Source organism: Pseudopodoces humilis, chromosome 4, assembly GCF_049639895.1.
Source record: "Pseudopodoces humilis isolate 2021_Gansu_Grassland_sample_001 chromosome 4, ASM4963989v1, whole genome shotgun sequence".
In the NCBI taxonomy this organism is placed as follows: Eukaryota; Metazoa; Chordata; class Aves; order Passeriformes; family Paridae; genus Pseudopodoces; species Pseudopodoces humilis.
In genome coordinates, this window is record NC_142203.1 from 13,525,610 (window position 1) to 13,538,305 (window position 12,696).

General features: G+C 43.4%; 1 protein-coding gene and 1 long non-coding RNA gene across 2 annotated transcripts in view; both read right to left on the minus strand.

Annotated features, from left to right (window-relative positions):
- Positions 1-578: 578 nt before the first annotated feature.
- LOC106628848 (uncharacterized) lies at positions 579-2,890 on the minus strand. Its single transcript, XR_001332213.2, has 3 exons — positions 2,162-2,890; positions 1,630-1,750; positions 579-1,526 (listed from the first exon to the last, which is right to left on the minus strand). It is a non-coding gene; the product is annotated as an uncharacterized LOC106628848 (long non-coding RNA).
- Positions 2,891-10,030: 7,140 nt separating this feature from the next.
- The window catches only part of LOC148184447 (heat shock factor protein 5-like), a 7,424-nt gene continuing 4,758 nt past the window's right edge, over positions 10,031-12,696 (minus strand). The window contains exon 3 of the mRNA XM_088054614.1: positions 10,031-10,243. Coding sequence (XP_087910740.1) covers positions 10,031-10,243 — 213 coding nt within the window. The remainder of the gene's footprint in view (positions 10,244-12,696) is intronic.

Sequence of the window (12,696 nt, forward strand, 5' to 3'; positions counted from 1 at the left end):
TCACCTGTGCCTACAGAGTTGTGAACGTATGAATGGGGGGAGAGAGAAGGAAACATGCAGTGATGGCACCTAACACTGCAAATGTTATGGCTTGTTGTTCTTTTATGACTGTGAAGAATAAAGTGCAGGTGTGGTGGTGCGTTTTTATTGTTCACTGTTTGTTTATGCCAATGGTTGCCCCCAAATATGTTTCCCCCCTGAAACAGAGTGGTTTCTTCTTAAGTTCTCCCCACCTTTTTCCTGTGTCACTCACCCCAAGACCCTTCCCTAATTTCCAGAAGGGTCCATGTCAATCCCTCCCTTGTCCAATCACCCCAGGTTCCTGGATGCCCATCATGGCAAACCCTGCCTTTTGTTCTAGACCCTTCCCTGTCCATCTCCTTACCTTCGAGGCCCCATTGGCCTATATACTGATCCTCTCCACCCCCTCATCCCTGTTGGTCTCTGTGTTGTAACCCCCTCCCCTTGTCCCACCCTCTTGGGCTCACTATTGGTTGATGATTTGTACCTCCCCTTGCTCCTCCCCTATATATAAGTTGCTGTAGCCTTGTCTCTCTTGTCTTTTGGTCCCTGACTCCTCTGGAAAATAAGTAGTCTGGATTTCACACCAAAAACTCCGCCTTTTGTTTTCCTCTGGTCTTTGGTGCTAGCCTGTCTCTGCAAACCATGGAGCATTGTGCCCTAGCCCACAACTCCTGAGCAAGCTGCACTCCAGTCTGCCTTGCTTTCTGAGGGCAGCCCACTCTTGTTGCAGTGGCCAGAGCTGGCCGGACAGAAAGGTCAGGTGCTGAGACGTACAGGAATAGGGAAATAGAAAATTTGTGAACAAAGGCCTTTGATGGCAAAGCTGTTAATTTCCAGTTAGGACAGTCTATGTAACAAGCAAAATTCTAAAGTGCACAAAATAACAACCAGACTATTGTGATTCAAACCTCTGAAAGAAAAATGTTTAGTCATATTGATAAAAAGCATTCCTCTTTGAAGACACTCTCTACTATTGTTAAACTGCTGATTTTTCTACATTTGGCACTTATGCCTGAGGAATATACACCCTCTTCCTCCCCTCCCCCACAACATATGAACCAGATTGTTTATCCTGCTTTGGAAGGAGTGGTGAATGGAATGCCCTGGTTCTGGGGGGTCCTGGTGATCTGCTTGAGCCCCACAGGGAGAAAATGAGGTAAGTGCAGGTGCTGAAAAATAATCTGTGTTATGATTTGTAATGCCCTTGTTGGACAGACAAGAAAGCAAGCAGCAGATTTCACATGTGCAGGAGAGTGTCTCTCCTGGCTTTTGTGTTTGCAAATACTTGCTGAACCTCATGTGCCCTAGTGGTTGTGCATAAATTACTTTCTCAGTGACAGCAGGAGAGAAGCCAGCCCAGGAACCGGTAATGTAGATCAGCATAGTTTCATGTTTTGCTGCATCACAGCACAACTGCAGATTTTCTCAACAGCCTTTGATTCTAGATGTCAGCGACTTCGGCCATTGGGTTGCTTAGGTGTTCCTCATTCCCTTCAGGAGAGCTGCCAGGTAGCACAAGGTAACCCGTAGAGCACAGGATTAATAGCAGTTACCTCAGTGATGGTCTAAGAGGAGACGGCTTTAGATAAGAAAAGCTGATCCCACCTCCACTCTCTCTCCTTGCAGAACAGCAGACACCGAGGGCATTTCAGTGTGCCCAGTCCTCACCTCCTTGCCTGGATTTCAGACCGGAGAGATTCTGGCCACGCTTCGGGCGAGGGCTCCCCTGGGTGGCACCAAACACGGAGCAGAAGTTGGCTGCCTTTTCCCCGTTCCCTTAAGAATTCCACTTAACCCAAGTGAAGGGCCGTTTCTCTAGGCCCGGCCAGGCTCTGGCTACTTGTCCTCCTGCTCGTCACCATGTACAGGCACATGGCCGGAGCAAGCACAGAAACATCTCGATCCCTGGAGAGCTTCCACTTCCCTGCTGGCTCGGGTGCCGCAGCCACAGCAGCCAAGCCCAGCCCTGATAAGCAGCTGTGGCCGCTCATCAGCCATAACTTCGTGGCTCCCCCGTTCCCCTGCTCCCGCAGCCTCCGTGCACCTCCCCTTTATCCCCCGCATGGGAAGGGGAAGCATCCCCCCGGGACAGCCCGATCCCAGCGGGAGATTTACCCGATCCGTGTGGCAGATTTACCCGATCCCCTGGGCAGCCCCGCACGGCCGTTCCTGCCTCCCTCCCGCACGCAGCTCCTCTCCCACCGGGATCCTGCTCTCGGCGTGTGGCTCACTTCTCTTCCGCGACTTTCTCTCCTCCCTCTCGGGCGCTGAGGGTGGGATTAAAGGCACCAAAGACCAAGCATGTGACCCCGCCAGCACACGGCTGTTCAAGGAAGGAGAGGAAGGGGAGATGGCCGGAGCGGGTCACCGCACACCGTGAAGGGGGCGGTTCCTGAAAGCAGGTTCCAGGAGTAAATCCCGAGCCCCAGGAGGCCGCCTGGGGCGGGGGCGGCTGCGCAGCCGGAGCTCCTCATTCTTTTCTCCTTCGGAAGCGCCGGGACAGCCGCCGGAGCAGGGCAGCTCCCCCAGCCCTCTCCAGCCACCGTGTCACTATTGCTCGGTGTCTCCTCTGCCCGATGTCACTTCTGCCGGGTGTCCCCGCCAGCTTCCGCGCCTCTGGGGCACTGCCCTCCCCCGCTGGGACCTGCTGGATGCTCCGGACCCCTCGCCTCACTCCCGAGAGGGGAGGATCACCGGGGCCCCGAAAACTCGAGCAGAAAGTGTCAAGAGTCACCAGCAGGTTCTTAATGTGCGTGTCACCCGTGACAGGTAAAAGCTTTCGCTGTCCTCAGCCTGCAGCGAAGTCTTCACAGGTGTATTGGCTGACGTAGGGAGGCTCATCAGCTAAAAAAAAAAAAAAATAAATTATCAGGCTCTTCAGGATTCAAACATTTTATCAAACTGCCCCAAGACTGCCTCTGGTCGGTTCATTCCCCCTCCCTCCCTTCTCTCAGAGCTTTTTCCTGTGTTTCCCTTCTCTTTTCTTATACACATTTACCCTTCAGCCTTGTGACCATAATACTTAATTAACTGGTTATCTGAAAGATGCTTCAGGGAAAATTTGCTGTCTGTCATTGTAGGAACTACTTGGGTTTGTGCCTGCAGCTCTAGAAAATGCAAGTCAATGTATTTGGACTAAACTATTTTTAGGCTTGGACCTTTCTTATATCTTAGAAGAATCTCAGGGAAAGAAAAAAAAACCTACTGAGAAAAAAAAAAATCCCTTAGGCCCTTTAAGTAAAACACCATGTTCTGTTGAGCACAGCTAAAATTTTGCTAGTGTCCAGTCCTTTAGTCAGAAGCTTCTAGGATGATGTATCTTTTTAATTTTAACATAGCAATTTGTATTATTCTTTATTCTATTATTATGCATGATGAACAAAGGAAATCAGCTTTGCATACTTGTGATGCTTATTCTTCCTCCAAGCAAATCTGTCCCACACCTAGGACTTTTTATTGCAGAGACAACATGGAAGGAGGGAAAGACAGAGGAGCAGTAATGCCCAAAATAAACAACACAATCAAGCACCACAGTTGGGTTCCTGTAATGACTTTCTAGAAACAGGTTAGGCATGCTGGAAGGTCCACCAGTTTACTAAGATGCATGTTACTCTCTCAAGATAATAAAGAAATCATAGTTTCATAATTTTTTCAGATTATTTGCTTTCCCAAATTTGCTGACCACCTCTGCCTCTTTTTTTTTTTTGTTTTTAATGATAGTGATTTCTACTCTATCTTCCACTTAAATACTCTCATGCCTTCAATAGTTGATGCACTGGAAACACAGCAGATCCCAGAACAGAGCAGAGAAAAAAAGAGAGTACAGAAAGTAGAAAAAAGATTCTACACTCCTAGGAGGTCCATTATTATGGTCTTCACAGAATAGGTGTTGCAAAATTTTTAAAAACAAAAACAAAATTTTTTTTTTCCACTTCTGTGTCAGTGTGTGCATGGGTAAGTGACTATTGAGCTGCATCAGCAGAAACACTTAGCACTCTGCACCCAGGATTACATTTTGGATGATGTTTTAGCCAGCAGAATTTATCACAGGGGGCAATTAAAAAAACAAAACAAAACAAAACAAAATCTCAAAAAAAACAAAGAATGAGCCTTGAAGGCCTTTTGGAATAAATATTTAGGTCATTGTAATTTTGTGTGATTTCTATGCAGTCTTCCCAGCTCCCTCTTTGCTCACTTGCATGCTTTTCAGGGAACACTTGACTTTCATCCTTAAACAATTATTTCTTTAAAACAGATTCTATTAGACCCAAAAGACTGCAGGAGAGGAATCTCAAGCAAGGGATTGTGATTTTGGGCTGTGACACAGAATGACAGTGGAAGCCTGTCATTCCTGACTACTCATCCAGCCCTGTCATGATGCTGTCTCCTGCTGTGCATGACCATAAAGGACACCGATGTAGCTGAAAAATAAACTTTTTTTTCTGGTGGGTTATGTCTTAGTTAGGTCACTTTATCTCATCAGCTCCCCACACCAAATGGGGAGCTGTCAGCACAGTTGGGAGGGGTCTGGAAAGCAGAGACAAACATCTGGGGACTTGACTGCTCCTGCAGTAACCTAACTTCCACCTGAAATGCTCAGAAGAAATAGTTATTTATGAAATTATTCAGCCTATACAACAACAGTATAGAATTTAAAAACTATGATCAGAAAAAATCTTGGGATAAGAATTTATCCAGGTAGCGAAGGTTCAGCCCAACCATTCAGATCCCAGTATTTTCCATCGCCAAAGCACCTTTCCCCTCTGCCATCCAGTATAACAGCTCTGATGGCACTGAGCATTTGTGCAGGGGAATGGGAATAACATTTTCTTTTGCTTTGCCTGAGATAAGGTACAGCTCTGCTTTTTGTAAGCATGAGTGTCAGAGGCAGGACAAGCCAGGCAGGTGGTGATAAGATTCTTACACAATATGCAGGCAGGGCAGAAATTCATGGTCTTGGGGGGGCTGAACTGAGAAACCTGGTGTCTTCTGAATTGTGTTATTTGTGCCCTATGCATCACTGTCAAATTATCCTCACTCCTGCCTCAAGTTCCTTGTCCCCTCCAGATTCCTTGGCTTTCCTCCTACTGCCTCATGTTTTTTTTACCAGAGGAAGGGCATGAGGGTATGCATACTCCAGTTGATTTTGAGCTGCTTGTGCTGATTATTCAGCCAACATATCAAACAAACAGTTCAGGGTGTGCTGAAGGTTCTGCTCAGCAGGATGGACATGCTCAGCTCTGCTCTGCAAGACATTGCCTGAAGTACACAACAGCAAACATTTGGAGCTTACCTCCTTCAGCTGTTTGCAATGAAATTAGAGAAATGTGTTCAACACTTGCTTGGGACAAGGAGGAAGATGTGAAAATACACATCTTCCTCCTTGGAAGGAAAAAAAAGAAGAGACATAGGGTGTGGGAAATGGAAAAACAGAAACTTCCACAGATGCTGAAGTGAATCTGCAGCCTTAGAAAGAGTTTGGGTTAATGTAATGATAAAAGTACACAAACATTAAGTAGAAAAATTATAAACTTATGTTCCTATAGTTATAAGTAAGAATATGTCTTGAGTAAGTAAAAAATTATATTAAATAAAATAGCGTGAGGTTTGAGCTGTAATAATGTGACTTATAAAGTAGGCTAGGGATCTAGAAGCTGTAATAGAGGTATGTGTGTGAGTAAGTGACCTGTCAGCTTATTGGCTAAGAGACAGTTGCAGTGCAGCAAAATTAAGCACAGGTGACAGGTTATTAAGTAGAAACAAGTTTCGTGTTAACTGTCTATTGGACCAAAATGTTCATATATTGCTGTGTGAAGAAGAAACTCGTGACTACCTTGAGCTATGGCTGACTTGTTGCTCCTCTCTAAATCTCATGCCATCAAGACTGATATCTTACCTAGCTTACTTGAGCAATAAATCATCTTAAATAGCATGGTGGTCCCATCCCTCATTTTTCATCTTGACAATAGGGAAAAAAGTTTAATAAGGCCGGTCTCCTTAGGAAAAAATCCAAAGCCATTGCATTCCAGCAGGAGGAATGAATAATATGCTTAGCATAACATATTGTGCCAGTATGTACGCAACCTGCAAAGGCTGTACCTCTTTGAAAAACACTGAGAAGTTCTGTAGTGACAGCACTATTCCTATACATACCAGGTGATAACAATTGGCTGGTTGTTCCTGTACTGTCCACTGCACAATGGATATGTTCTCCTCCTTGTAGGTATCTGCTGTTCACTTCAAAGACTAACTTTTAAAATACTTTTCTTCCCATGCTAAATATTTATGGGGGAAAACTCCCAATTAATATTTCCTGCTTACATCCTGCTTTTTTAAGAAGCAGCAGACATTTCTGATGGCTATTTTGAATAGAAATACAATACTGAGGATAACCAAATTACATAGAGTGGCCATGGCTTTCTCTTTTTATTTTCTTCCAGACTCTATATTGATCACTGGGGACAAAAAGAGTTCAAAGTCCTTTGTGTTACTGGAGACATAATGAGCTTATATGTCAGGGTCACTGTGTTTAACTTTAGATAGCAATAGTCAGAGGAAACAGCTCCAGCAAGGATGGATTCATGCTGGCTTGGTTGTCTGTGAAAAGGCTGAAATATTTTAATTGCATTTTCATCCTGGTCTGTGCATTTGGTTTTGGTTCTTTTCAGGGCTAACCATCTTTCATATGTTTTCCAAGTCTTCCCTCTATAGAGTCTCCTATATACAACCACAGCCAGACTTTTCAGGCTATTACCAATAGCTAATTCATCTTGCAGATGAATTATTAAATACTGTTTCAATAAATCTCTTCTACCCAAGCTGCAGACATCTGAAGATGACAAAAACACACTCACAGTAGTCCATTTCACTCCCCATCAGACACCTTTTTTCTATGCTTCTTTAGCTTCTCTGCTCAAACCAATAGAAAAGGTTTTTCATAGCTAAAAGAACACCAGAGTGAGCCAACACAGAAATGTGTTAGATGATGGTGGAACTGCAGACATACTGCAAGCCTGGTGATACTCAGGAATGGATGTACCTTGGCCAGTTTAGTGGCATCTGCTCTGGTGATCCAGCCTCCTTCCCATCTTGCTCCAGAGTTCTCAGTCTTGCAGACCACAGAGAACTGAGTATATGAAAGGGACAAACATTTGAATTTAGACATAAAGTCTAGTGGCTCTTCAGGATATCTGTTAAAATACATTGGCTCTCAGTTACTTGCTGTCTTGCAACATAGAAGAATGGCCCGGAACAGTATACTTTTTTGCTAAAAATATATGCTGATGCTAAAAAAAGAGAATGAGGTGAAAAGGCAAACCAGAGGATTTCCACACTGGGAGTCAGGAGTAATTATCCCCCAGGGACTGCTGGAAAACTTTTACTTTCTCTTGCAAAATGGAGTAAAGTTATTTTGTATGGTCACTGGGCACTTTTCACTAAGAAATTTTGCATCTGTGTGAGAAGCACAGAGTGTTAGTAATTTCTCTGCTCTCTTTCACTGTAGATTTTAGGTGAGCACTTCTGGAACTAAAGGTCAGTTGCTAGCATGAGAGAAATGGCCTGTCTAGGTGGAAAGTCTGAGTACCACTCATACAAGGTTTTAACTACATAAAGGCTCTCAGGAAAATTGTATCAAATTATGATTATTTTAAAACTGCTTCAAATCTCTAAGGGGCAGCACTATTTGAAATTTAGGAGGTTTTAATTCAATTTAGATGAACTGTGTTTTGTTAACCTTTTTTCATTCTGCCTAATAATGGATGTAACATGGAGACTCAAGTACTTCACTCTTAATTTGTATTTTTAATTCATTCAGATAAATTTTGTTTCAAAGTCTTAAGGTTTTGCAAGTCATAAAAGTCTGTGACTAATCCATGATCTAGAAGTAGAACCTGCTATGACAAGAGCTACATTGGCAAATATAAAGGTACAAGAGTTGATTAGAGTTTCTAGAATTGATTTTGCAAATTCTGTAATTTTCACTGCTGAGTAATTAATATTTTCAAACACAGCTTGTTTTCTTTCTCTGGTCTCTAAATGCACCAGTAAAAAGCTTATCAGGATGCTGAAGAGCCTGTCTTTAAAATTCAAATGCATCTACGCAATTTAATAAGTATGGATAGTAGTCATAAGCTCAGTTTTAGGAAACTGGAAATAGCACTATTTCCAGGACCATTTAAAAAAAAACCAAGAAAAAGAAAAAAAAGAGAGAGAGAGTGAGAGGGAAGAAAACAGTAGAACGTGTGTTCAGTTTCTTGGGCTTTTCATTTCTCACTAGGGCAGCTGGGCAGTGAGGCAGCAAGGCAGTCAATAATCCCTGCTGAGACTTCCCATCCTGGGTCTCTCACTGACTGGAATCTTTCATTCAGTCTTTTTTAGATTGCCTGCCAGGATGTTCTGGGTGTCAGTGGAGTAAGAGGGCTTCTTCAATTCACCTATATATTCTCCTTTTAGCATCAAGTTTTTCTCTGCAGGAGGAAGACCTGGCAAAGGAAGGAATATGACAAGTAAGTGAGAATTTTTGTGCAGCAACTGAAACATTTCCATCCAAGTCTATTCGGGTCAGGTGACAATGGAATTTCTTTCGTATACCTGGGTGAAATATGATCAGTGTCTCTTTTCCCAGATGTATGTAGTAAGTATCCTACTAGGCTACTTAGATAAGAATAACTATCCAATTTAAATAATAATAATAATAATAATAACAACAAAAATAAAAAAGTAAAAAGTAGTACAATTTCTTTCAATGGAAAAGCAAGAACTCAGTTCAAGTGCATTGGCTACAGTTTTATGTGTGTTCATTTTCTTTAGTCAGCTTGTCTGTTGACAGAATTATAACATCCTAAATAACATAAACAGCAATTGTTGGCTAGATCAAGGATGCTCTGGAGTGATACATTTCTGTGTCATCTGATGTACACTGCACTGTGTGGATATCATTACCTAAGGATATTTGATTTTAGCAAACACAGTTCCAGTGTTAATTAACGTGTACCTAGCACAGCACACTGAAGCATCATCTTTCATTCCATTTCGTGCCCCAGCAACAACATAGGCTACTTCACAATACTTGAAAGGAAAACCAAAATTATCCTACTTTTACAGCACATCCTTAGCCACAATGAGGTAAGGATAAAGTCATGCCAAGAGGAGAGAACACCAGAACAAACCTAAAGGACAAAATTTTGAGCAAGGACTGAACTTTGTGCTTCAGAATCTTCTTACTGCTTATCACACTTTGGTAACAAGAAAGTGCCTCTTGCACAAATTAGTCATTATGAAAGGAATCTTTTAAGACACGGGTGTTTCTATTTTTGCTTCAAAACCTCAATGATCAACATAGCAGAGCAAGATAAAATCACCTTGTCTGCAGCCAGTATATGAGGAAATTAAGGGTGTTAGAAGCCCAATACAAACCCTCCATCCTAGTTATTTATCTATCGTAATTGTTTTTAGGAAGAGAGCTACATTTCCTTCGAAGTCAAAGACCAGTTTTCTGGGTGTGACTTTACCTTTAAGATAGCTTCGGGAGATGGGGGTAAGTTGAAGCTGCGAGAGGCTGATGGGAGTTTTTCCTCTGACCAATTATTGGTCATTTCTGAGAACTGGCGGTGGTTTTAACCATTGAAAAGTGAGCTAAACTTGTGAACACCACCTTAAGATGTAAACCGAGGGTCCTCTTGTTCTCTTTAGTTTTCCAGATTCTGACGAGGTAACATGTGGGTGTGGAGGAGCCCGCCGAGCCCGAGATCCTGGCTCTCCCCTGGAGACAAGATACTTCTCTGTAAGAGAGAGACAATGTATCGCTCCCAGGGATCTTTGAGTTAGTTATGTTAAACTGTTGTACCCCATTGGTGTTCCCCCCCTGCTGTCCCACCCCGATACAGGTATCTCGGGCTCCCCCGCCCCTCTCCTCTCCTATAAATATCCCGGGTTTTCCCCTGTTGGAGAGAATAGCTGTTGCTGGCTCCCTTCGCCAAAGCTCTCCCTGAATAAAGGTTTGTGATCAGCGGAACGCTGGACCAGCTTTCTTGTCCCTTCTTCCCGTGTCGCCTGCCCGCTGCTGCTGAGCCGAGCTGGAATCACTCGCCTGCCCGAAGCTGCTCACACGCGCTTCGGCCCAGCCCTTTTCAGGGCTGCTTCTCCAGAGAAGTCGCGGCGCTCCGGCCTTTCCATTGCCGCGGCAGTAACAGGGCTCTGTCTTGGCCTCCTCCCCCCACTCCAGGCCAGACAAAGCCGCAGAGGGCGGGGGGGGGGAGGAGGGGTGGGGGGAGAAACGGAGCTGGCGGGCCTGGCTTGGTTTGCAGTTTCTGCTACTGAACTGAAACCTGACACCATGAACATCAGCAGCTTTTCCAAGACTTTAACGCTTTTACTACCTGGATGAAATTTACAGATTACTTTTTTTTTCCCCCAGAGAGAGAGAAGGAAAAGAGAGAGAGAGATAACATGAAGAAGACATGATAAAACCATCAAAGATAATGAAAAAGAGAGTTAAGTTTTAGATGGAGAAGAGAGAATAAGGAGATGCTTTAATTAAGATGAAATATTTTTCTGTTAAAGCTATAGAGATGGACAACAGTGTTCTGAAAAAAAGCTCCTTTAATTCATGACAGAGTATATTGGGGAATGGAGTGTTCAAGTGTGGATTTTGAGCAAAAGGTGGAGTAATTGTGATACAGTGAGGTGCTGGAACAGAGGGGGAAGAAATAATAGTTGAAGATTTGGGGCCTTGAGAGGCAAAGAGAAAACTTCTGTTTCCAGTGAAGTTCACAGAGAACAGATGAAGAGAACTTTTGCCTTTGAATAACTCATCCTTAAAATGACACCTCTTGAATCATGACCCAAGAACACACCTCAGAGTGGTGTGAAATGGGAGGACTGATGACAGATTTCTGAGCAGCTGGCATCAGAGAAATAGAAAGCTATAACAGAAATAATTTTCTCGTGAGAAACTCCATAGATTAGCAGCAGAAGACTTCTGTTTCTCTACAAAGACTGATGAAAATACTCTAGCAAGAACTGGGACTGTTTTAAACACCAAAGTTCCAAAGTTTTTTGTCTCTATGTTGTCATGTAAACAAGGGAATGGTTGGGTAGTGGGGGAAAGAGGAGTTTTCTGGAAGTTTTATCCTAGTGTTCCTATTCTTGTAGTTCTGTTAATAAACTTTCTTTATTCCTTTTAAGTTTTAAGCCTGTTTTGCTCTTGTTCTAATCCACATCTTACAGCAAGAAATAAGTGAGTTTTCTAGTAATTTTTTTAGCTACTGCTTTAAAACCACAACATTTATTTGGTGCATTGACCGAGAAACAAAATTAGCAAATCTAAACCACTGCACCAGTACATATATATGACAGATCTAGTACTTTTATTTGGAAGTATGTTCCACTAATACCCATTTTCTATTTTTTCCCTTACTTTTTCTTTCTGAGACTTTTCCATCCTTTACTTTACCTCTGTGATCTGATCTAGTAGGTACTGAACAGATGTGCCAGCTGCCACAGGACACATTGAGGGCTGTGTTTGATACCTGCTCTCCTGTGGTGCCTGGCACTGTGTTATGACAAAGTAACTGCTCTGGTTCCAGTAAACAGTCTAGGACATGAAAGGCTGATTTGTGTGCTGACACAAAAATGCACCTTTACCACAGAATTATTAATGGACAAGGGTTTGCTCCATTGAATTTGGAATCTGGTTATCTTTTTTAGGGCAGTTAGTCTGCTGTGAATGCTTTGGGTACTATTTTGCTTTTCTCAGTTGCCTGAAGATGTCACTTTTCCACCTTATTATCTTAGGCTGGCTACTTCTTTTTTCCTTGGGTCCATTTGTCCAGCCTCTTTCCTTGAGTGTGCAACCTGCAATCTCTTTTTTCATCTTCCACTGACAGCACCTGGAGCTGATTGGCCAAAGCTGTTCTGCTCCCCCATTTGGGATGAATCTGTGCTCTGCTATTTCCTCAGCAGACTCCAGGCACACACATCTTGTCACAAAAGAGAGGATTTCCCCCTGCCCTCCAGGGCAGAGCCTTCTGCTCACCACGATCTCAGGTTCACCAACAGATGTGAGAGAGATCAGCTCTCACACCATCTCCCATGTACCTTTCCTCTTGGAAGCAGCACAGTTCTGCTGGGTCAAAGATCCCTTTTGGTACTGTCCTGGGTGTCCCAAAGCTCTAAATTTACCTACATATGTGCAGACACATCTGGGTAATATGTGACTAGGTCACAATGCTATGTCTCTACCTCCCACCTTACCAAAGAGGATGCATTTCACACCCGTGTCTTTGGCTTTCATAGGAAATCGATGGATGCTACAACTCTTAGAGCTTGAACTCTTAGAGGGAGAGACAATATTGAGGTTGTTGGTCGTTTTCTTTTGGAATTGAGGCCTGGAATAGGTAATGGGTGATGCTCAGCACAATCCTGGTCACATGGCTGTGCATTTCTTGTTTACAGAATGAGAATCATTCCATCCAAGTGTCCTTTTGTGGCCGCATCCTGAGGACACCAACACAGCAAGCTCAAAATTATCTCCTCTCTAGTCTGTTCCTTGCACAACGTTTTTATTCAGTTCATCTCTGGGTTTTTGGTGGTATTCACACCAGGTGACCCTCTGCTTATGCTAAGAACATGTGCACATCCTTTCAAAGAAACACTCTGTTTCAGTCACTC